The sequence below is a fragment of the Lissotriton helveticus genome, chromosome 3_1, assembly GCF_964261635.1.
Source record: "Lissotriton helveticus chromosome 3_1, aLisHel1.1, whole genome shotgun sequence".
Classification (NCBI taxonomy): Eukaryota; Metazoa; Chordata; class Amphibia; order Caudata; family Salamandridae; genus Lissotriton; species Lissotriton helveticus.
Window position 1 is genome coordinate 21,260,864 of NC_136061.1, and position 25,004 is coordinate 21,285,867.

Below are 25,004 nucleotides of genomic sequence, written 5' to 3' on the forward strand. Positions count from 1 at the left end.
GCCCCCCTAGTCCCACCCTGCTTTCTCCGCCCCATACCTGACAGCAAACCAAAAGACTGGAGAGTCAGTCCCAACAGGTACCCCGGGGTAACTGGATTCTTCGGAACGTCACTCATTAAACACTCCATCCGAAGTCTGTGGGGTAACCACCGGTCCCCCGGCACTCCCCGTTTCCGATTCATCGCCTCCAGATTTCCCTCCCTCCTCCTCCGAGGCCGACCCCTCCGACGTTCTCTCCTGCAGTGAACCTGTAATGTTTGCCGTTGCAGCCACAGCCCCTCTCCTGTCATCCGCCATCTGGGCCTCCCGCAAGGCCCTCTGGAGTTTGTTCCGTGAGCGAATACGCTGCGATTTCCTGATCCGGATCGGTTTCGGTCTTTCCCTTCCGCTTTTATTCGTGCGGTCTGTTCCAGCACGGTATAACTCCAGCCACGACCAAGCCTCGTCCGGAGTTTGGAAGAAGTGTGTCCTGTCATCGAGGATAACCCTCAGTTTGGCAGGGAAGAGTAAGGAGTACTGAATCCCCTCTTCCCTCAGTTCTTTTTTAACTGACAGAAAGGATGCCCTGTTTCTCTGCACTTCTTGTGTGTAATCCGGAAAGATCGTGACCTTGCTATTGTCCACCTGAAAGGGACCCTGAGTCCGTGCCCTCTGTATCAAAAGATCGCGGTCCTTGTAATGCAGCAGTTTCACTACCATCGGTCGGGGAGGCCGGCCCTCCAGGGGCGGCTTGGCCGGGACCCTGTGTGCTCTTTCCAGGGAGAAGAAAGGAGAAAGCCCCTCCGGCGCCACGACCGTTTTGAACCAGTCCTCCATATATGCCACAGCGTCGTCTTTCTCGATCCTTTCAGGAAGGCCCACCACCCGCACGTTGCTCCTCCTGTTACAACTTTCCGCATCCTCCGCCCGTCGTTCCAGAATCGCCAAACGGCCCATAATGTCTGTCAGCTTGTGTTCCGCCGTCACCACAGCAGGTTTCAGGTCTAGGAGTAACTGTTCATGTTCCTTCACCCTATTCGAGAGCTTGGCGTGGTCAGCTCTCAGTAGGCCCAGCCCCGTGGCAACCTGCGCAATATCATGGTGCAGCGTCTCCTTTGTCATGGTAATCGCATCCAGGATAGCATCAAGACGCAGGTTCAGCCGCTGTTCCGGCGTAGTGTCTTCCTGTGGGGCCCGGTTACCGCCATTTTGAGTTAAGGTGGATGCATCGCCTTGCCCAGGCGGTGTGTTGAGAACCCCGCCCGTAGCAGCCATCCTGAGCTCAATTGATGCTCCTCTTGGACCACTGCCTATGGCCACGCTGTCCACAGCTCTCCCGACAGTCACACCGCCTGCTGCCCCTTTCCAGGGAAGATAGCGGCCAAGTGTACCAGGGCTCCCCACACCTCGGCAAAGATAGTTCCTGCTCCTTCCCTATGTCGTCTGCGTCCCCAGAACACACCTTCAGGCTCCGACCGTCACCAGCAGTACACAGTCTTTAAGCCACCATCAGGGCTCCGGGCCACCTCTCAAATCCAGCCGCCCGGGCCAGCAGCGTCCCCCCAGGCAAGGAGGCGGGCACCCCCAGGGGCCGATCGTGTTGGGTGTCCGGCCCAGGGCACCGCAGCACAGCAGGCCAGCAGTACGGCCGCAGTCCTCGCTCCACGTGTGCCCCACCTCTGCAACTCCGCAGTCACAGTAGTTCAGGCGGGCGATCCCCGCTAAAACAGCAAGCTCCCGCCGTCCCGACCTGAATGCAGGGCGCCCACCGTTGCCAGGAGCTCACTGTCGGTGCCTCGCCTCCCGAAGGTCAGGGTCCCCAACTGTGCGTGCCCCGGCCCCTCTGCCTCTGCGGCTCCAGAATCCACCGCTCGCTGCAACAGCTGTTTCGTAGGCGGCCGGGTCCGCTCGCTTGTGCGGCCCCCCCGGGGCGTCCCAGTCCAGCACTCTGATTGCGCGCCCGCTGCCCGCTGCAGGTGCCGCAGTCCCAGGTCCACCCGTCCCGCACCAGCCTCCAGGACGGGGAGCGGGAGGGGGAGGGGGGGCCGCGAGGGGGCCGCACTCACCGCGATCCGGGGGATGGCGTCTTCAGCCCCCCACTCAGCACCGAACATGCCCTCAGGGAGTCCACCGCACCCCTCGCTCCACTCGGCAGCCACCAGGATATCAGCTGCCAGCGCCCTCCGTCTCCGATGCGCTCCGGAGCCTCACGCCGCCATCTTGCCTTTGTCCACGGCCGGGCACCTCTGTGGTCGGATCTCGGTCTCCGCCCATCCTCCGAGGCCCCGTCAGCAACCAGACTCTCTGCACCGATTTAAATTCACCTCAGATGGTGAATTTGTGCCTCCAGGGGTTCCGCAGGCGGCAATACCAGGATATATTACGGGACTTGGCGCGGAGCTACACGCTCATACGGCCATCCCGGTCGGCGCCAAACCACGCCCCCTTCCAGGCAATAACCATATTGGATTATTTGTAGAACCCTTCTGTCTGAGGTGATTGAATTCCAGATGGGTAGAAATTGGAAGAGAAGTTCCCTGACAGGAGTAGAATGCTCGGGTGTAGAAGAAGGAAGTCACTGCTTGGTGTTTGCAGGGTAAGTGCATGTTGAGTTGCCTCTGCCTCTTCCCTTGCCGTTGTTCCCTCTAAATGCTCCCCTAAAGTAACCTCTTGAGGAGGGTGATTTATTACTGCTCTTGTAAGATGAGGGGGGATTCTCTTAAGAAGTGTTTTTGAGCTACCCCAGTAAAAGGGACGGCAAAAGGATCTCCGATTGGAAGGGAGTTGTAAAGCCCCCATAGAGTTTGCGACCTCAGTGTCTTTTCTCATCTTCTCTAGAGAAGTGTCCACTGTAGGACCGCAGAGGTGCTCTTTATCAAAAGGTTGGTTCAAAATAGAGGCTTGGACCTCGGGTTTGAACCCTGAAATTCTGAGCCAAGCATGTCTGTGTAGCAACACAGTGGTGTTGACTTCGCAGGCTGCTGTGCCTGTTGCGTCTAAGGCGAACCTAATAGAAGTATTGGTAATTTCCCCTCCTGAATTAGGTAATTGGCTTTGGTTTTGTGTTAGTCGGTAAAAACTGCACTAACGTTTCTGGCTCATCATAATGAGCTCTGTCGTTGCGAGCTGAGAGCTTGCGCATTCGCACTTTGCCAGTGATTGGCTAGTTGCGATGCTATTATTTTGCCCGAAGTATCAATTAATTTCACCTCCTTATCAGGAGGAGGGGCATCTTCTGTAGTTTGTGAGTTGCGAGCGTTCGAGACTACAAGGGAGTGTAATCGCAGTTGACTCTTGATGTAACTGGGGTCAGTAGGGGCTGGCTTGTACTTTTTCTCAATTCTGGGCGTGATAATTCTTGCCCATACAAGGTCTTTAAAATCTCATCAGTACTTTTAAGCATTCCCTTTAGCATAGGTAGTGTCTGTATTGATGTCTGAGAGGGAGTTAAGGTCTCAAATGTTGGGAATCAGGGGAGCTAGCTGCCTTTTTGATATCTTCCTCCTTTCACTCTGTTGTGTGTTTGCACGATGTCCTCTCTTTGTGTCAGTCATGGAGGTAGCCCCTCCCCTTGTCAGCCCCTCCTTCCTTCTTTTTGCTTTATCAAGGGAGCCGGCACTCGGGATCAGTGCTTGGTTTCTAGCCTGGTTGGGTTCTTCCAGGTTTTGGGTATTGCGGTCCACGGAGGACTTTCTGTGGATTTGGGCGCTTCACTTTGGATTGGATTGTGGCGGAGCGAGGCTTCGCTCTGCTCGAGTGAAAGGCGGACTATTTTCGGATACACACGGACTATTGTGTGTTTACTTGAAAAAGTACGGACCTTCAAACGCTGTGTTAATCTGCACAGTGTAGCTACCTTGGATCTCGTTCCTTAAACGGGGTTGTGGTGTATTTTGCGGGTAATTACATTTACAAGGAGTCACCCGTTTCCGGATTTTTGGTAGCCGGACCATCTCATTGTGTGTTTTCTTTGGGCGCATTTACGGAGCTCTGCGCTTCGGGCGTTTTTTTTGTATTGAGAATCCTTTCCTTTAGTTTTGTGGCCACATCTTAATAAATTCGCTATGGAGAAATAGCGATTTCTTGCCTGATAATCTACAACGGGGTTTTTTTTAGTCTGGAGACTTTTTTCCCCGAAACTCGGATCTTTTGTAAGGGAGTGTCCATTGGTTTTTCCTTCCACGAAGTGGATTCAGGAGTCGTTTGTGAAACTCCAGGATATCCTAGAAGACTCTTATGGACGATTCAGCTGGGCACCACAAGTAAGGAGGGGAACAGGGTGGTGTTGGGCATTATGGGTATGTTCTGTGGGTGGTACAGATGAGAGGACATTGTGTTTGGGATTAAGGCTTGTCTCTTTGTCTCTTCTTTTCTTTCCCTCTGCAGAATAGAAGACATATATCTTTCTGAGTCTGCTTAAGCTGAGCCACGAAAGAGTCTTGGGACCTCTCTCTCTTATTTGGACTTTCCCACCTTCTCCCCTTGTTCTGGCTGTATTTACGCTGTGTACTAATGAGCGTATTACGGTCCGAATAGGGACAGAGGATTGGGGCCATCCTCGCTTCTGTGGTGTGGGATAAACGGGTTGGAATCCAACAGAAAACCAAGCCCACGAATTCTAAGCCACCCGAGCGAGAATGGATGAGGATGGGAATGCTTTGGAAGACAGGGTTCCTACTATGCAGGACTTAATGGGAGCAATAAATTCCCTACAGACACAGATGCTCGAATTGAAGCAGGAGAATCAGGGGATAAGGCAGGAAATGAGATCTAAGGAGCAGGGTTGGGGTGGAGGAAAACCTTCCCTAGTACAGCCTGCCACATTTCAGTATGATAGGAGTACTGGTGCAAGTAATATTCCCTTAACTGTAAATGTTACCACCCCTACCCCTGTCCCTTTGGCGGTTCCTGAGAGATTCTCGGGGGATTCTAGTAAGTACAGTGTATTTATGAATCAATGCCATCTCCACTTTATGTGTCGCCCCGCTTCTTTTCCTGATGACTCTGCTAAAGTGGCCTTTGTAATATCCTATTTGGCGGGAACAGCTGCCACGTGGGCTGTACCATTAGTAGACAACGATGACCCTGTATTGTATAATTTTCGAGCTTTCAAGGAACAGATGAGATGTCTTTTTGCTAAGCATGCATTCATGCAAGCGAGTGATGCTGAGCTATTGAAATTGAGGCAAGGGAAACAGGATCTGTTGACCTATGTGTCCACTTTTAATCGTTTAGTTTCCGAGACCCATTGGCCCACAGACAAGAGAACCTCCTTATTCTACCAGGGGTTATCAGAGGATTTAAAAGATATTGTTTCACAGGTTGTGAATCCTCCTGAGGATTGTGTAGAATTTATAGACTTGGTTGTGAAGCTGAATCATAGATTAATGGAAAGGAGAGGTGAAAGGACTCGTTTCCAGGTATCTCGGGTAGTGCCTGGTAAAAGTGACACACGGAATATTGTTGAACCAAGAACTATTCCTGAACCTATGGAGATAGGGGGAGTGAGGGGTTCTCTGTCCACAGAGAAAAAGAGTAGAAGACGTACCCAGAACCTGTGCTTATATTGCGGGCAAGGTGGGCATTATGCTAGAGAGTGCCCAGTAAAACCGACTTCTTTTCCATCTAAGAAGGTGGTCGCATGTGTGCGGCATTCTGAGGACCGGATGTTAGATAAACAGTATAATCCCTCTTATCAGATTTCTGGCATAGTCAAGAGAGTACCTAAACATTTCATGATCACGGTCTGTTTAGTCATAACCAATAGCCATAGGGCCCCTGTATCCGCTTTGTTAGATTCAGGTGCTACTGGGAACTTTATGGACATCAAGTTAGCGGAGACTTTAAAAGTTCCCTGGATTTATAAAGATCAACCGGAACCAGTAAGGGCCATAGATGGCACCGAGTTGTCTTCTGGAACCATTACACGCCAAACAGAACTTTTGTGCATGATTTGTGATAATGGGCATTCAGAGTTTCTCGGTTTTGATTTGATCGATGCTCCATCCTTTGGTATTGTGTTAGGGGTACCATGGCTACAAACCCACAATCCGAAGATTGATTGGATTGGTCAGACCGTGACTCTTGATTCAGTCCATTGTTTACAGCAGTGCTATAAGGAAGCAACGGATTGGAGTACTCCTTTGACTTGTGCTGTGGGTGAAGTGGAAGGAGGGGAGCGAAAGATCCCTGCATCATATATGAAGTATTCCGAAGTATTTGACAAAGGCGGAGCGCAGGATTTACCTCCTCATCGCTCCTTTGATTGTAGGATTGATTTGGTGCCAGGGGCTACATTACCTTGTTGTCGCATTTATGCGTTGTCTGGCCCGGAAGAACAACACTTGAAGGATTACGTAGAGGAAATGTTGGCTAAAGGGTTCATTCGTCCCTCTTCTTCTCCCGCTTCCTCTGCTATCTTCTTCATTTCAAAGAAGGAGGGAGGGCTCAGAGCGTGTGTGGACTATAGGGCGCTCAACAAGGGTACTATTAAGAACAAATACCCACTTCCCTTAACACCTGTGTTGCTTGATCAACTGAGGCATGCGACGGTTTTTACGAAATTAGATCTCCGAGGGGCATACCACCTCATAAGAGTCCGTGAAGGCGATGAGTGGAAAACGGCCTTCCGGACTAAGTTTGGTCTGTATGAGTACTGTGTTATGCCCTTCGGACTTTGTAACGCTCCGGCTGCTTTTCAGTTTTTTATCAACGAGGTATTAAGGGAATATTTGGATTTGAGCGTCATCGTCTACATAGACGATATTTTGATTTTTTCCAATACTGTGGCCGAACATGAAAGACATGTCAGTCAAGTCTTACAGAAATTGTTAGATCATCAGCTGTATGTTCGGCTGGAGAAATGTAGTTTCCATACTGACCGAGTGGAGTTTTTGGGATTTCTTGTGTCGGTTGAGGGAATTAGAATGGATCCCCGTAAGATTGAGGCTATAACAACTTGGCCATCCCCTTCTTGTGTAAAGGAAGTACAGGTGTTACTCGGGTTTGCTAACTTCTACCGGCGGTTTATCTCTCATTTGTCAGACATAGTCGCCCCTATGACTATGCTACTGAGAAAGGGAGTTCCTTTTGTGTGGTCAGATCGGGCACAGATGGCATTAGATCAGCTGATAGAACGGTTCACCTCGGCCCCTGTCCTTGTCCACCCTGATCCTGCTTTGCCATTCTTTGTTGAAGCTGATGCTTCCTTAGGAGCAGTAGGGGGAGTGTTGTCCCAGAGGGATGTTAACACTGGATTCATGCATCCTGTAGCTTTCTTCTCAAAGACGTTATTAGCAGCTGAGAGAAACTATACGGTGGCTGAGCGAGAACTTCTGGCCATTAAGCTATCTTTTGAGGAATGGCGTCATCATTTATGGGGGGCACGCCATTCCATCACCATTTTTACTGATCATAAGAATCTTGAGTTCTTTCGGTCTGCTCGTGCCTTAACTCCTAGACAGATGAGGTGGGTTTCTTTCTTCAATGAATATGATTTTATAATTACATATAGACCCGCTGCCCAACAACTGAAATCCGATGCTTTGTCTCGGATACATGTGAAGCAAGTGGAGTGGGGGACAGAAAGAGACTTGGGCTCATTTATATCACCAGAAAGAATTGTTGGTAGTGTTACCGTGGATGAGTTCTTGGAGTCAGTGAAGGATCAGTTGAGGGATATAGATCTGGACCCTTGGGTATCTCAGCCTTCGTTCTCTGTGAAAGATGGGTTATTGTATCATGACACCCAATTGTACATCCCTCCTTCTTTGAGAGAATCAGTGTTAAAGTGGTGTCATTCATCGGCCTTAGTGGGCCACCCAGGAATGAATAAGACCAGGGAATTTTGTTTACGCTGGTTTTAGTGGGAGACTTTGGCACATGATGTGCAATTGTTTGTGGCTTCTTGTCCGGTATGTGCTGTGAGTAAACCAACTCACTCCAGTCCATCTGGACTGCTGCAGCCTTTACCTGTGCCCCCTGCGCCATGGCACACTATTAGCATGGACTTTGTTACTGATTTGCCGCTGGAATCGGGCTGTACTGTAATATTGGTAGTGGTTGATTCTTTTACCAAGATGGCCCACTTTATTCCCTTGGCTAAATTACCAACTGCTAAAGAATTGGCCTTGATATTTGTAACATCAATAGTGAGACTTCATGGCTTGCCATCTGCTATTATAACGGATAGGGGGGCCCAGTTTATTTCGCACTTTTGGACTGCATTGTGTGACGCCCTACAAATGAAAATATGTCTGTCTTCTGCCTATCATCCTCAGTCCGATGGTCAAACCGAACGGACTAATCAGACCATGGAACAATACTTGCGGTGCTTGTTGACTTCTTTGACCTGCAGCTGGGTATTGGCCCTTCCGCTGGCTGAATTTGCGTACAACAACAGTGTTCATTCAGCGGTGGGGATGTCCCCTTTTTTTTGCTCCTTGGGCTTTCATCCGAAGGCTATTCCCATCCAACCATCGGGGCATGTACCAGCTGTGGACACATTGGGGGTCACTTTGGGACGGATTTGGGGTGTAGCTCAGGAGCATCTGATAAAGGCCAAGGAAGACATGAAGAAACAGGCAGATAGACATAGGGTTCCTGCTCCGCTATATGCTGTGGGGGACCGTGTTTGGTTGTCCACAAAGAATCTACGACTGGGCGGCTCAAAGAAGTTACAACCTAGATTTGTAGGTCCTTTTTCCATCACTACCGTGATTAATCCTGTGGCAATGAAGTTGGAATTGCCTGATGAATATCGCATTCATCCGGTGTTTCATACTTCGTTATTGAAGCCTTACCTGGATACTGAACAGTCTTTGCCTCCACCTCCTTCTTTGTTGATTGATGGGGTTGAGGAATTTGAGGTTAATGCTATCCTTGATTCTAAGAGGAGACGAGGGAGGTTATTGTATCTGATCGATTGGAAAGGGTATCCTCCTGAAGACCGGACGTGGGAACCTGCAAGTGGGGTGCACGCTCCTCGCTTAGTTAGATTGTTTCATTTACGTCATCCTACAAAACCCCGTCCCGTTGGGAGGCCCTTACGGGGAGGTACTGTTGGGAATCAGGGGAGCTAGCTGCCTTTTTGATATCTTCCTCCTTTCACTCTGTTGTGTGTTTGCACGATGTCCTCTCTTTGTGTCAGTCATGGAGGTAGCCCCTCCCCTTGTCAGCCCCTCCTTCCTTCTTTTTGCTTTATCAAGGGAGCCGGCACTCGGGATCAGTGCTTGGTTTCTAGCCTGGTTGGGTTCTTCCAGGTTTTGGGTATTGTGGTCCACGGAGGACTTTCTGTGGATTTGGGCGCTTCACTTTGGATTGGATTGTGGCCGAGCGAGGCTTCGCTCTGCTCGAGTGAAAGGCGGACTATTTTCGGATACACACGGACTATTGTGTGTTTACTTGAAAAAGTACGGACCTTCAAACGCTGTGTTAATCTGCACAGTGTAGCTACCTTGGATCTCGTTCCTTAAACGGGGTTGTGGTGTATTTTGCGGGTAATTACATTTACAAGGAGTCACCCGTTTCCGGATTTTTGGTAGCCGGACCATCTCCTTGTGTGTTTTCTTTGGGCGCATTTACGGAGCTCTGCGCTTCGGGCGTTTTTTTTGTATTGAGAATCCTTTCCTTTAGTTTTGTGGCCACATCTTAATAAATTCGCTATGGAGAAATAGCGATTTCTTGCCTGATAATCTACAACGGGGTTTTTTTTAGTCTGGAGACTTTTTTCCCCGAAACTCGGATCTTTTGTAAGGGAGTGTCCATTGGTTTTTCCTTCCACGAAGTGGATTCAGGAGTCGTTTGTGAAACTCCAGGATATCCTAGAAGACTCTTATGGACGATTCAGCTGGGCACCACAAGTAAGGAGGGGAACAGGGTGGTGTTGGGCATTATGGGTATGTTCTGTGGGTGGTACAGATGAGAGGACATTGTGTTTGGGATTAAGGCTTGTCTCTTTGTCTCTTCTTTTCTTTCCCTCTGCAGAATAGAAGACATATATCTTTCTGAGTCTGCTTAAGCTGAGCCACGAAAGAGTCTTGGGACCTCTCTCTCTTATTTGGACTTTCCCACCTTCTCCCCTTGTTCTGGCTGTATTTACGCTGTGTACTAATGAGCGTATTACGGTCCGAATAGGGACAGAGGATTGGGGCCATCCTCCCTTCTGTGGTGTGGGATAAACGGGTTGGAATCCAACATCAAATAGAAAATCCTCTTCAAAAGCCTCTCAGCGTAATTCCACCCGGTGGTATTGAGCAGCCTTATTAAGTAGCTCTATATACTCTATGTTATCATCAGGTGGGGAGGGTCTAGAGGGGATTAGATCCGGATCGTTATCGGTGTTGGGATCTGTATTATAATCCTCCCAGGGGCAATTAATGTCCTGTGGCCTCTCTTCATCCCCATCCCTTCATCTTGCGTATTAGGTGATTGAGGTTGTGGGGAATTTGTGGGTGTGATGAGCAAATTTGGGTCAATTGGTGAAGGATGTGTAATGGGAGGAGGTGAAGGGTTAGTGGCCACATTCTTGCATTTCAAATGAATGTGGTAGTCCTCTTGTAAGCCCATTTTCATTTTCTCTAGCATTCTCACACGAATATGTCCAGTATCTGGATGGATAACCAGGTCTTTTTGTTTTGGATCGTGTTTGCTGGTGGAACGTCGACACAAGGCTCTCTGGATGGAACAGTAGTTTTCCCTTTGGGTGCTGTACTTTTTGGCGTCAAAGGTTTCAGCTCTGAAGCTTTCGGGTCAGAAGATTTACTCTTCAGTAGCGTGGGAATGGCTGCAACGACGTGCTTCGATGCCGAAGGTTTCGGTTCGGCATCAGCATGGGGCCGACGCGAGCCCGTGTGGGAAGGCTTTCATTTGTGTTTCAGTGCCCGACCGGAGGACGGGCCTCAAACTTTTTCTCGGTGCCGACCTTGGCTCGAGGGCAGAGGAAGGCCCGGAGCCTTTTTCTTCAACAAGTGTTGGGTCAGGGGGGTGTCTGTACTCACGGTACGCTGACCCGGTGTCACTTTGTCTTGTTCTTCCATGTCGGAGTTGGCTTCGGACACAGAGATGTGTTCCAGTTCTTCTTCAGCTCCTTGTGCGTGGAATTCTTCCTGGTCGGAATCTTCACTAAAGATGTTGGGTGCAGAGCCACTTTGATGGTGCATTTCGTGATGTCAAAGCTGACAGTCGCGGAGTGTCTTCTTGGATTGAAACGATTGGTACGCGTCGCAGTCTTGTTCGTTGTGTTACGGGGATAGACAGAGATTGCACACTTTGTGCAACTTGGTGCGCGGAAACTTAGCTTAACATCTGGGACAGAATTTGAATGGTCTCCGTTTCATCGACTGCAAGTGAGCCCGATGTGGGTAGGCCCAACGGGCCTCCACGAATATTTAGATCGAAGACTTTGACTCTAAACGATATGCAGAGAAGGGGAAACGCGATCAAGAAACAATACCGTTGAGGGTAGTGGATTGAGCATCGAGGGGAACCGGAGCGCCGCAATTCACATCCAAACCTGATGGTGGAAAAAAACAATCTACCAATGGAGTTGATGCCCATGTGCACTGTCATCAAAAGGAGGAGTCACCTACCTTGTGACTGGAAAAGACTTCTTCGAAGAAAAACAAAGTGTAAACTTCCGGACCCAACACTAGATGGCAGGCTAGGTCAACACTAGATCTACAGCTCACATGCCTCGAACATTATACAACGGGACTTACAGGAAGTGACATAGAAAGGCTTGTAGAAATGAATGCAAGAGGACTTTGCAGGAAGTATTGAAAGGCAGCATGTAGCATTTAATGCAAATGAGAAAATAGGAAATTACATAAAAGGATCCTAATAATTAATGTAAGAGAGACAGCGTCAGTTAACTTGTGAGTCTTTCTTGGAAACAACGTGAGGAGCCTCTAGGAATTTAGGTCAGAAGAGGGAGGATGAATTTTGTTGGACACGGCCTCGTGGCGTGGTCCGACCCCGTCCGCATGGAGGGCCCGGGACGACATCGGCCCTTCATTTACCTACTATCGACCCCCCTGACACGCACATTCACGAACCATCGGCGCGAGCAGCCTCCCCGGCCACCTACAGCTCTCCCCCTCCCTGGTACCCCGGCAGAACCTGCTCGCCAACGCTGCCAGCCTGGCACCCTGACCAGGCCACCCTTTCCGGCCCGACTCCATCTTGGGACCCTCACGCCCCGAACACGTGGCCGCAGCCATCCCGGGCCCGACCCCAGCAAAGCCCAGACATTGAGGCACCAGGATCCTCCCAGGTGGTAAAGTGGCCACTCGACCAGACCCCGGAGGAGGAGAGTCTTGATGGGCCTTCCACCGCCCCCGGACGCCTGGTATCGATCGCTCTCCCGGCTCCCGGGGCGCTGGCTCCGCCCCCCTGCTGGGTGTCTGGACACCTTCATCCCGGCCCCTCTGACCCCCAGGCGCGAGGGTCCGGACATCAAAGCCCTCCAGTCCTATATCTGGGCCAGCCCCGGATCAAGGCGGCAGTTGTATCTGGAGTCGAAGCCCTGCTGACCTCGTCGCGGCTGATCCTGATCCTAACTCTTGCACCTGGAACTATCTTCGAGGCCCTGCTGACGCTGTCGCGGCCTGACCAAGCTGAACCACCTTCGAGGCCCTGCTGACGCTGTCGCGGCCTGTCCAAGCTGAACCACCTTCGAGGCCCTGCTGACGCTGTCGCGGCCTGACCAAGCTGAACCACCTTCGAGGCCCTGCTGACGCTGTCGCGGCCTGTCCAAGCTGAACCACCTTCGAGGCCCTGCTGACGCTGTCGCGGCCTGACCAAGCTGAACTATCTTCGAGGCCCTGCTGACGCTGTCGCGGCCTAAACCCTTGAACTATCCACGCACCAGTGGGTGCCAAGACTGTCCCGCTACCCCCTTCCCCCGAGACCACGACATTACGGATCCCTCGATCCTTGCCGCTACCCTGCCAAGAACTTGCTTTGAGTACTTATATAAAGATTCTTGTGAACATCCTTCCTGTGTAGTGTCTATCTGTAAGTAGTGTGATTGCTCTGCTGTTGCGATTGTAGGAGAGGAGCCTCGCCAAGGAGGCCTCCCTACGGCGCTCGGCCTATTCCATACAGAGAGGTGGGCCTCGGGGCGGACAGTCAGACACCTTCTGTCTCCCCTGGGGTCGCCTTTCCAACAAATTTGATGCAAGAGAGCTTGAAGACAAGAACAATGAAGGACGTTTATGGATGACGCTGGGAGGGCATACAGACGATGAGCCCATTCTTGCTACATCTCTCGTCTCTGGGAATCTATCAAAAGGACAGTTTTACGATGGCCATCGACATCATGACCAGACCCGATCTCTTCAAATTTGTTTTCAGGACTTACCGGCCAACCTGGGCATGCACTTCCCTGGTTGATCAGAGCAGTGTTTAATGAATACAGGGGGGGAGCATGTCGGTCCCTCATTTTGAAAATATAGGACAGGTTCCAAAAGCGCCTGCGCTCGTCTGGAGTTGGGCATGAATCCCTTCAGAGGTTGTAGATTCCTGTATCGTAGCATTAGTGCAGGAGACTAGGCGAGAGGTGGGGTGACCCCGTGTTAGAAATGGTGTCTCTAGCTGGCAGACGTATGCACCCTGTCCAAGTAGGGACCACCACGCGAGTCAGGGTAAGTCAGATGCACAGCCGGTGCTCTCCCTCTGGTAGCTTGGCACAGAGGACAGGCTTAACTCAAAGAGGCAATGGTGGCTGCTGTGTTCTGTATCGTTTGCAGTCTCTTCAGGAGGTACGAGGTGATTCCTGCATAGAGTACGTTGCCGCAGTCCAGTCGGCTGGTGATCAGAGCCTGTGGGACGGAGTGTCTAATGTCTATGGGAGCCATTCTAAAATCTTCCAGAGCTTGTGGAGGATGAGGAAGTAGGTGGAGGAGACTGTGTTGATTTGTTTTTTCATGGTGAGCTTGCTGTACAGAATGAAGCTGAAGTTGCGGGTGTGTTTGGTCGGCGTTGGTGTGGTTCCTAGTTCGGTGAGCCACCAGGCGTCATTCCACAGGGAGGTGTTTACTAAGATCAGCACTTCCATCTTGTCGGTGTTGAGTTGCGGGCAGTTGTCCTTATCCATTTGCCAATGTTCTTCATGCATCTGTGGATACTTTTCAGTGTTACGGAGGGTCTTCTAATAAGGAGAAGATGAGCTGGGTATCGTTGGCGTAGGCTATCATGTTCAGTCCATGCGATCTTACAACGCTGGTCAAGGAAGTCATGTAGGTGTTGTGCAGGGTAGGGCTGAGGGATGAACCTTGAGGGACACCACAGATGTTCTTACGATGTTGTTAGATGTTGTAAGATGTTCTTACGATCGGAGGGGAAGGGCCGGAGGCGGATTCTCTGGGTTCTGCCTGCGAGGAAAGAGGTGATTCACTTCAGGGCGTCTCCTTGGATTCAAGTCTTGTGAAGGAGTTGAATCAGGGTGTGGTGTGATCAACTGAAGACAGTAGCCGAGAAGGACACATGACTGATGGAGGCACAGTGAAGGGGGGGTGGGCCTACTTAGGAGGTCAGCACACATTATCAGCACATTGACAGATCGAGCACACTGAACTGAGGAGGGTTCTCTTACCTGGTGACGACTCTCTCAGGGGAGACGCTGAGTGAGTAGATGAACCACGGAGGAACGGGTAAGTGTGCACTATGAGTGTGAGTGTATATTGAGGAGGTAAACACACACTGAGGGAGTACATGCACACTAGTAAGGGACAATCAAATGTAGACATCTAAAAGTAAATAGCAATTTTTTTGTTATGAAGACTTGAAAAGAAGGAGTTTCTATTCATACAGCTACTTTGCGCCTTCAATATTAAAAGGACTTACGGTTTAGGCGGACGTCTCCGTAGGGCAGTGGCAGTAGCGGGGAGTGCAGCGGGTGCTGGGTATACCGCAGGATCGGGTTCCTCTTGTACGTCTGCTCAACCAACTCGCAGTTAGAACTGGTTTCCTAAAAATAAGCAGTCAGTTTCAGAGTGCGGTTGTGATCAGATCAATGTAAACATTATCACAGAGAGGCTGGTGTGCAGGTAAGACCACATACATGGGCATGTACTACTACCAAGGGCAGTTCTGCAGGGCCCCTGGGGGTGATGCTGGTAGATCTGTGGGATTATATATGCTGTATCAGGGCAGCTATGCAGCCCCCCTGTAAGTGTATGTCTGGGGGATATACAGGTACATCTGGGCAGTCTTGGAGGACACATACGGGTATCTGGGGTGGAGTCCAAATGATACATCTGTGCAGCACTGGGGGAGGGGCCCCGTGGATGTCTGTCTTGGGGTTACACGGATACATCTGTGCAGCACTGGCGGAGGGGCCCCGTGGATGTCTGTCTTGGGGTTACATGGATACATCTGTGCAGCACTGGCGGAGGGGCCCCGTGGATGTCTGTCTTGGGGTTACACGGATACATCTGTGCAGCACTGGCGGAGGGGCCCCGTGGATGTCTGTCTTGGGGTTACACGGATACATCTGTGCAGCACTGGCGGAGGGGCCCCGTGGATGTCTGTCTTGGGGTTACATGGATACATCTGTGCATCACTGGCGAGGGGCCCCGTGGATGTCTGTCTTAGGGTTACATGGATACATCTGTGCATCACTGGCGGAGGGGCCCCGTGGATGTCTGTCTTGGGGTTACATGGATACATCTGTGCAGCACAGGTGGAGGGGCCCGTGGATGTCTGTCTTGGGGTTACACGGATACATCTGTGCAGCACTGGCGGAGGGGCCCCGTGGATGTCTGTCTTGGGGTTACATGGATACATCTGTGCAGCACTGGGGGAGGGGCCCCGTGGATGTCTGTCTTGGGGTTACACGGATAAATCTGTGCATCACTGGGGGAGGGGCCCCGTGGATGTCTGTCTTGGGGTTACATGGATACATCTGTGCATCACTGGTGGAGGGGCCCCGTGGACGTCTGTCTTGGGGTTACATGGATACATCTGTGCATCACTGGCGAGGGGCCCCGTGGATGTCTGTCTTAGGGTTACATGGATACATCTGTGCAGCACTGGGGGAGGGGCCCCGTGGATGTCTGTCTTAGGGTTACATGGATACATCTGTGCAGCACTGGGGGAGGGCCCCGTGGATTTCTGTCTTGGGGTTACATGGATACATCTGTGCAGCACTGGCGGAGGGGCCCCGTGGATGTCTGTCTTGGGGTTACACGGATACATCTGTGCAGCGCTGGCGGAGGGGCCCCGTGGATGTCTGTCTTGGGGTTACAGGGATACATCTGTGCAGCACTGGCGGAGGGGCCCCGTGGACGTCTGTCTTGGGGTTACATGGATACATCTGTGCAGCACTGGCAGAGGGGCCCAGTGGATGTCTGTCTTGGGGTTACATTTGTGCAGCACTGGCGGAGGGGCCCCGTGGATGTCTGTCTTGGGGTTACATGGATACATCTGTGCAGCACTGGCGGAGGGGCCCCGTGGATGTCTGATCAGGGTTACATGGATACATCTGTGCAGCACTGGCGGAGGGACCCCGTGGATGTCTGTCTTGGGGTTACATGGATACATCTGTGCAGCACTGGCGGAGGGGCCCCGTGGATGTCTGATCAGGGTTACATGGATACATCTGTGCAGCGCTGGCGGAGGGGCCCCGTGGATGTCTGTCTTGGTGTTACACGGATACATCTGTGCAGCACTGGCGGAGGGGCCCCGTGGATGTCTGTCTTGGGGTTACATGGATACATCTGTGCAGCACTGGGGGAGGGGCCCCGTGGATGTCTGTCTTGGGGTTACATGGATACATCTGTGCAGCACTGGCGGAGGGGCCCCGTGGATGTCTGTCTTGGGGTTACATGGATACATCTGTGCAGCACTGGCGGAGGGGCCCCGTGGATGTCTGTCTTGGGGTTACACGGATACATCTGTGCAGCACTGGCGGAGGGGCCCCGTGGATGTCTGTCTTGGGGTTACATGGATACATCTGTGCAGCACAGGTGGAGGGGCCCGTGGATGTCTGTCTTGGGGTTACACGGATACATCTGTGCAGCACTGGCGGAGGGGCCCCGTGGATGTCTGTCTTGGGGTTACATGGATACATCTGTGCAGCACTGGGGGAGGGGCCCCGTGGATGTCTGTCTTGGGGTTACACGGATACATCTGTGCATCACTGGGGGAGGGGCCCCGTGGATGTCTGTCTTGGGGTTACATGGATACATCTGTGCATCACTGGTGGAGGGGCCCCGTGGACGTCTGTCTTGGGGTTACATGGATACATCTGTGCATCACTGGCGAGGGGCCCCGTGGATGTCTGTCTTAGGGTTACATGGATACATCTGTGCAGCACTGGGGGAGGGGCCCCGTGGATGTCTGTCTTAGGGTTACATGGATACATCTGTGCAGCACTGGGGGAGGGCCCCGTGGATGTCTGTCTTGGGGTTACATGGATACATCTGTGCAGCACTGGCGGAGGGGCCCTGTGGATGTCTGTCTTGGGGTTACATGGATACATCTGTGCAGCACTGGCAGAGGGGCCCAGTGGATGTCTGTCTTGGGGTTACATTTGTGCAGCACTGGCGGAGGGACCCCGTGGATGTCTGTCTTGGGGTTACATGGATACATCTGTGCAGCACTGGCGGAGGGACCCCGTGGAGGTCTGTCTTAGGGTTACACGGATACATCTGTGCAGCACTGGTGGAGGGGCCCCGTGGATGTCTGTCTTGGGGTTACATGGATACATCTGTGCAGCGCTGGCGGAGGGCCCCGTGGATGTCTGTCTTGGGGTTACACGGATACATCTGTGCAGCACTGGGGATGGGGGCCCGTGGATGTCTGTCTTGGGGTTACATGGATACATCTGTGCAGCACTGGGGGAGGGGCCCTGTGGATGTCTGAACTCAAAAGTCTCCCTAGTTTATGCCACAACCTACCTTGATGTCTCGTATCAGCTGCTGCGTGGGCGTTTCTATGGGCACTTTGCTGTCAATCACACCCTGGATGGCCGACGCCCACCTCATCGCCTCATTTAGGAGTTTGGTGTACAGCCGATAGGAATGTTTACGTCCATGAATGATGATATTCCAATACCCTAGGAGTATGAGAAAACAATCTGTTACTAATGTTCATATTATGAAACACGGAGTATCTCCTCCACATCACAAGGATGTGTATTTACAGCGTAAGTGAAGACATCCCGTCTCATGGCCCAAAGGGACATTGTCGTCTTTAAGTTAGCATGGGCACGCTGCAGACTGTCCGCTGCTTTGCGCACGTTACTACACAGGTTTATTTTGCAAAGGCCTCTTTTGCTGTTTGCACATGAGAATCTACTGCTGTGCTCACACTCAGCAGGTTCTAGGGTTTGAGTCTGAACATTGTGAGCAAGGTCGATCAACAATGCCTCTTGGTATTCTGTTCTGGTGAGGCCCTGGCGCCTAGACAAAACATACCGATGCAGCTGTTGTTTGGGAATACATACTTTGGTCTTATTGGAATACGCGAATAGGTAACACACACTTAGAGAGGGACCTTTCCAGGGAAAAGAGTGAGACAGCGCCTATGATGTAGATATACCATATACAGACCGGTACAGGGTCTGCAGATAACACCCAGACACCTTCTAGTATATAATCACTCTGCTTCTATACAAGGGGAGGGAGATTAAGCTACACTCTCTTTTCATAATGGCCGCTCCTTTCATGATTTACGGACTACTTGCTATGCTGACCGTATTTGTGTTATGCATTTTCCTGCTTATTGTGGCACGTATACTTAATACTAGAGCACATTAGTTAAAATAAATATTTTAACCTTGTCCATATCTCTATCAGATCTTATTGTGGTCTAGTAGGAGTGTGTGAGAGAAAGGGTGTGTCCTGCAACCGCGATTCCTGAGAGAGTTGGTAGTGTTTTGTTCTGCGGTGTGTAACCACTTGTTTCTCTCTGAGTGAGTAGGAGAGCAACTGAGACACTATAGCTAGTCGGTCCGGGGCTCTTGGGTACCAAGGTAGTAGGATGACTCAGTCCCTATGCAGTAAGGTCCCATAATCCTACGCATAGTTCTGTGTTTGTGCAGAATCCCTGCAACAATCCTTGGACAAAAGCACTGTGGTGCTGGCCCTGGGCTGAGGCACCTGCACTGGGCTGAGGCATGTACCCAGGGCTGTGGTGTATACCCTGGGGTGTGGTGCCTGCCCTGGGCCGGGAGCGCGTACCCATGGCTAGGTAGTTCGCCCTGGGCTTGTGCGTGAGTCCTAGGCTCTGGCGAGTGCCCTGGGCTGCAATGCGTGCCATGTGCTGGGACGCGTGCCCTGGGCTGGGACGTTATTTAAAGAGCAGTGGTGGTAGGAACCAGGCACACACAGCAGTAGATGGTGAGGGAACCTCGCAACTGAAGAATGCAAACATTTCCTTGCTGTCGATTAAGGGCCTCATTTACCTCCTCGTGGTCAGTTTACCCTCCGGCAGAGAAACAGAACATAGCACTTGGTCGCCCTGACGCATTGAGCACTTTTCAATGCCCCTTATTGCCATGTTTTTCCTGGCGGTGACAAGCTTTGAAAAATGGCTATACGGCCGCCCATCTAAATGAGGTGGACAGACCTATAGCCAAAGCTCCAGAGGCCCTTCCTCCATCGGGCGGTTGGAGACGCTTGACCAAGGCAGAGACGGAGTGGTCTCCGCTGTCACTAAATCGAAGTTGCAACAAAGTTCTCTCTCTGCCAACATCTAAATCGGGCCCTTAGGTATGCCATGTTCAGAACACTTTTAAAGCACGCTTCTTACCCCAAAGGGATTTCCTGGCACTGGAAATATGGGGTAGACGCAGGCCTATCTGGTGCCACATTGTATTCCTGAATTCAAGGACTGAGCTGGCGGCCTTTCCGTGAGGGGGAGGGGGGGGGAGTTCGTTCCAGGCTTTAGAAGTCAGATACGTGAAGGCGTGGCCGCTGGTTCTGGGTTTGTGGATCAGGGGGGAGCAGCAATCAGGAGGTTGGCTACAGTGAGGTGGTTGGAGAGGTGCAGAGGCTGACGCGGCTGTTCAGGTCAGTGGGGCCTAGGTTGTGCAATGCTTTGTGTAATCAGTGCAAGCTTCTGGATCGGGAATCATTGGAGGTAGAAATGATGGTTTGTGGAGGGAGATTGAATGAGAGATTGGCTGCTGCATTCTGAATGATACGGAGACCCTTGGTGAGTTGGGTGGAGATGGTCACGTAGAGAGTGTGTCCGCAGTCTTGCTTGAGGGCATTGAGAGGAAGGCACATGAAGAATTTCCTGAGGTTCTTGAGGGTGTTGAAGCAGGGAGAGGGAATCAAGTTCACTTGGCTGGACATCAATAGTTTGTTGTCAGCCATGATTTACAAGATCCTAGCTTGGCAGACGAGGTGTGAGATACATGGGGTGCGGGCTAGAGTTCAAATGGCCACCAGGCCGAAGACCAAAGTGATGATTATTTCCAAACCGAGTACTACCTCCGTCTTATCAGAGATTAAAAAGTCAACTTCGGACTCAACTTTGCTTGGGGGCTGGTGGTGTTAGTGGAGGAAAGAGAAAGAGTTGTGTCTCGTCTGCATCTGAGATGTTGGTTACATAGGTTCGTATGATGTTGGCGAGTGGGGTCATGTAGATATGGTAGAGTTTGGGGCTGAGTGATGACCCCTGGGAGACTCCACAGAGCAGCTCGGTGGGTTCAGGGGTGGCTGCCTCTCTGTCTGTGTCCTATAAGGAAGGAGCTGATCAACTGAAGAGCTCTTCCTCCAATACCAAATTTGTGGTGGCGCTGGATGAGGATCAGGTTGGAGCCTGTATCAAAAGCCGCAGAGAGATCGAGTAGGATGGTTGGCTGTGGTGTCGCTTCGGTCCATGATGGGCCCGATGTCGTCAGTGGCAGCGATGAGAGTGGTTTCTGTGCTGTGGTACAGTCTGAAGCCTGATTAGGATGGGTCCAGGAGGTGGTGGTTGTTCAGGTGGTTTGTTCGTCTCTTGTTGGTGAGGTTCTTCAAGGCTTGTGCTGGGGAGGGTAGCAGGGAGATGGGTCTGTAGTTTGCTGGTTAAGTTGGATCTGCTGTCAGTTTTATCAGTAGAGGCAGGTTTGTGGTGGGTTTTCTGTGGTCCAAGAAGGTAGCAGTGGTAAGGGCGTCATTGAGGATTGGGTTGCGGGTGGTGCAGATGGACTTGAGACCTCTTTTGAAGGCGAAGTGCAGGCAGGGGTCCAATGGGGTTCCTGAATGGATGGAGCAAATGTCTTTGGTGGTTTCCATGTAGGTGATGGTGGGCCAGTAAGTTAGTGTGGTTTCTCAGGTGCTGTCATTGTCTTGAAGGAGGTCTACCTGAGTATAGAGGTTTGGTTGGTGTTCAAAGTTGTAGGTTGTGCTTATCTTGCACAGAAGAGGAGCGTGAGAGAGGGTGATGGCGAGAGGAACCGGCAGCGGACGTGGTGAATTCCTTCACTATGGAGAAGATTTCCTTAAAGCTATTAGTGTTTTGTCTATTTTCTCGGTCAGTGCTGTGTGTTTGGGGGTTTCAGTTGCTGGAGAGTGGATTTGTAGGTTGCCTGTCGGTGTGTTTGTGGCGAGCAGCTTGCAGTGTTGCTTGGTGCATCGAAGATAATAAATTGTACCATGTTCCTAGCAGTCTCGTCTTTGTGGTACCCTGATTGATTGTGGTGGTTGTGCTTTTGAGAGGGGCCACGGCGCCTGCACTGGAGGTGATCCAGTGGTTTATGTTGTTGAATGAACAGGTGTGTTTGAGTTGGTGTGGTGTTGTTGCAGTTCTGAGGTCCAGATTTCTTCTGAGTTGATGTTCTAGTTGTGAAAGGAGGTTTTGGGTGGGGTGGTTCATCGTTGGTGGTTGAAATATAGATTGAAGCAGATGAGGGAATTGTCGGTCCAGGTGAAGGGATGGGCTTGTCCACCCAGATATTGGCAAAGTTGGTGACGATAGGGCCTAGCAATTGGGGAGCCGTTGGAGGGTCTGTAGTGAGTATTTGTTTTGCCCCTCTAGTAACGGGGGTCTTTAGGAGCCGGGCCCTCTAGTAATGGGGGTCTTTAGGAGCCGGGCTCTCTAGTAACGGGGGTCTTTAGGAGCCGGGCTCTCTAGTAACGGGGGTCTTTAGGAGCCGGGCCCTCTAGTAACGGGGGTCTTTAGGAGCCGGGCCCTCTAGTAACGGGGGTCTTTAGGAGCGTGGCCCTCTAGTAATGGGGGTCTTTAGGAGCCGGGCCCTCTAGTAACGGGGGTCTTTAGGAGCCGGGCCCTCTAGTAATGGGGGTCTTTAGGAGCGTGGCCCTCTAGTAACGGGGGTCTTTAGGAGCCGGGCCCTCTAGTAATGGGGGTCTTTAGGAGCCGGGCTCTCTAGTAACGGGGGTCTTTAGGAGCCGGGCTCTCTAGTAATGGGGGTCTTTAGGAGCGTGGCCCTCTAGTAATGGGGGTCTTTAGGAGCCGGGCCCTCTAGTAACGGGGGTCTTTAGGAGCCGGGCTCTCTAGTAACGGGGGTCTTTAGGAGCCGGGCTCTCTAGTAATGGGGGTCTTTAGGAGCGTGGCCCTCTAGTAATGGGGGTCTTTAGGAGCCGGGCCCTCTAGTAATGGGGGTCTTTAGGAGCCGGGCCCTCTAGTAATGGGGGTCTTTAGGAGCCGGGCCCTCTAGTAATGGGGGTCTTTAGGAGCCGGGCTCTCTAGTAACGGGGGTCTTTAGGAGCCGGGCCCTCTAGTAATGGGGGTCTTTAGGAGCCGGGCCCTCTAGTAACGGGGGTCTTTAGGAGCCGGGCCCTCTAGTAACGGGGGTCTTTAGGAGCCGGGCCCTCTAGTAATGGGAGTCTTAAGGAGCCGGGCCCTCCAGTAATGTTTTTTTTTTGGAGCTGGCCCCTCTTTCCCTCCCACGTTAGGTCCCGCAGCCCTTCGAGACACGTGTCTCACCCTCATCAGCTGCTCAGAGGGAGGCCGGGTTGGTTGTCCTACCCTGGGGGGCCTCAGAATGGTAGTGGGGTGAGGGTGCTATAGTGACCATATTGTTGGGTCATAGCCGGGTCTGGTGGCTCAGTTGACTAATGCATCCACTGTAGGGGTCTGTGTTCGACCTCATGGCGACAGGTTCAGATCCCGGTGGGTCCACTCAGCCTTTCATCCTTCTGAGGTCGATAAAACGAGTACCATTGAGTTGGGTAACAGCAAACATCTGTTATTCAGCGGCATGATGCCCCGTCAGGAGTGAACGTGTGCTTCACACATACACATGTTATGTTTTAGGAGTGTTCTTTTCTTTAATATCGGCTATGATGGACTCTTCAGGACAGCTGTTTTTTGTTGCTGATGGACCCCTGCTCGAGGGTCATTCCTTTCGAGTAAGAATGCTTGATCGTGCCTTCTCTGGGAGTTACAGCGCACCTTCCTCTTTTGTAAGGCAGAAGTTTGAAATAAGTTATGGGTAACCCCCAAGACGTCTGCAGATTATTTAAGGCTTCTGGTGGGTGTAATATTGAAGGGTTAGTATGTATTGCATATATTATAACTTGGTTATTAAGGACTGTTTGTCCAATAGGGTGTTGGGGCTTTGCCCCTCTCCCATTTTGCACCCTCCAATGTAAACAGTTTTCATCTGTGAAGCAATGCGGATGTGTATTTTAAAACGTGTTTTGTGTCCACTCCGAGAGAGTGTTCAGAGGTGCAGCTCAGGCCATTAGTCCATCGAGCTCCGGGGGCTTCAATGTGCAGCCTGCTCGGAGGCTGCATGTCAGTCATCAAGGTCGGAGAAATCCATCACCCTCCGTCCGGGTCGGATTGGTAAGGCGGGCACCTGGGCAATGGCAGAGGGGACGGTATAGAAGTTGTAGCTGTGGGCTGTATTTTTGGCAGGCTGGGGGGTCGAGTTGGGCTGTGTCTGGTGTGTTCGGATGCTGCCAGCGCCCCAGTGGGGCCCTGAGTGGCCTTTCTGGACCTCGGTTGGTTCCTCAACACTTCCGAGTCTTCTGGGTCCACTCTTGACTTCGGTCGTTAGTCGCATTCTACTATTTTTGTACATGGTTTGGTCTCCCCCTGGAGCCCACTGTGTTCTTGTGATACTTACCGGTCATATTGCTAAAGTATTGTGTGTATTGTAATTATATCTACGGGTAGGAGATGTTGCATTGGTTAGTGAGTTTATGTAATAAATAGATATTTTTATAAATACACTGTGTGGTTCTTTTTCACTTAATCTATATCAATAAGATTATGCTCTGGTGAAACAAACGGCTTTACACTCCTCCTGAACGCTGCTCTCCACAGCTACCACTTGGAGAGCTTTCTAAGGTTGTCTAAACCACTAAAACAGCATAAGGGTTATCTGGATTGGTGCAGGGTGCTACACTTGAATAAGTGTGCACCATATGCCAAGGTAGCCTCCTACAGGGCTGCATGGCATGATTGGATGGTCTGGAGAGGGGGGCGGGTCTCTTTCCTTTCGCTGTCACGCACCATGCTCCTTTCCATGCCTCCTCCTGGATACCTGACCTCATCACTCCCTGCTCTTTTCTCTCTGAGTCACTCGGTCTTCTCTTATATGTTTCGCCTCTTATCTCCATCATTTTTGTGGTCACCCTGTGTCTTCTTTAACTATTTCTTTAACTCTTTGCGATTGTCTGCTTTTGTTTTTCTTCACTGTGATGCTTTCAGCTCTGTTTATAGTGTGTTGTCTCTTAACTCAGCCTTACGTCACACCTCTCACACCTCTCATTTAATTCTATCACTCTCGACCTTGATTCACCTCGCACACGCCCCCTTATTACTGTGGCACGCGGCCCTCTTCTTTATCCATGCGCCATTCTGACCTTTCTCCCTGCCACCATCCGTTGTGTTCCGTCAGATTTACACTCCTCTCTATCTCCCTTCCCTGTTGCAAATGTGTCGTGTTCAGCCCCCGCTTTCATACTTCTCAGAGGAAAGCCCTCCTCCATACTGCTGGAACCCTCCTGGGACGAGGCAGTGCTTACCCACATCCTGCAAGCTGATGTATACATGTCTGCCCTACCACTTTAAAGGTTTACCAGCTGCCACTGTGCCCCACTACCCTGGCAATACTGAAC

At 51.4% G+C, this 25,004-nt stretch overlaps 1 protein-coding gene across 1 annotated transcript in view; it reads right to left on the reverse strand.

Moving 5' to 3' along the window:
- LOC144822056 (unconventional myosin-X-like) overlaps positions 1 to 25,004 on the reverse strand; it is a 618,454-nt gene that overhangs the window by 44,834 nt on the left and 548,616 nt on the right. The window contains exons 32-33 of the mRNA XM_078679130.1: positions 17,880 to 18,037; positions 14,824 to 14,947 (exon numbers count right to left, since the gene is read on the reverse strand). Coding sequence (XP_078535256.1) covers positions 14,824 to 14,947; positions 17,880 to 18,037 — 282 coding nt within the window. The remainder of the gene's footprint in view (positions 1 to 14,823; positions 14,948 to 17,879; positions 18,038 to 25,004) is intronic.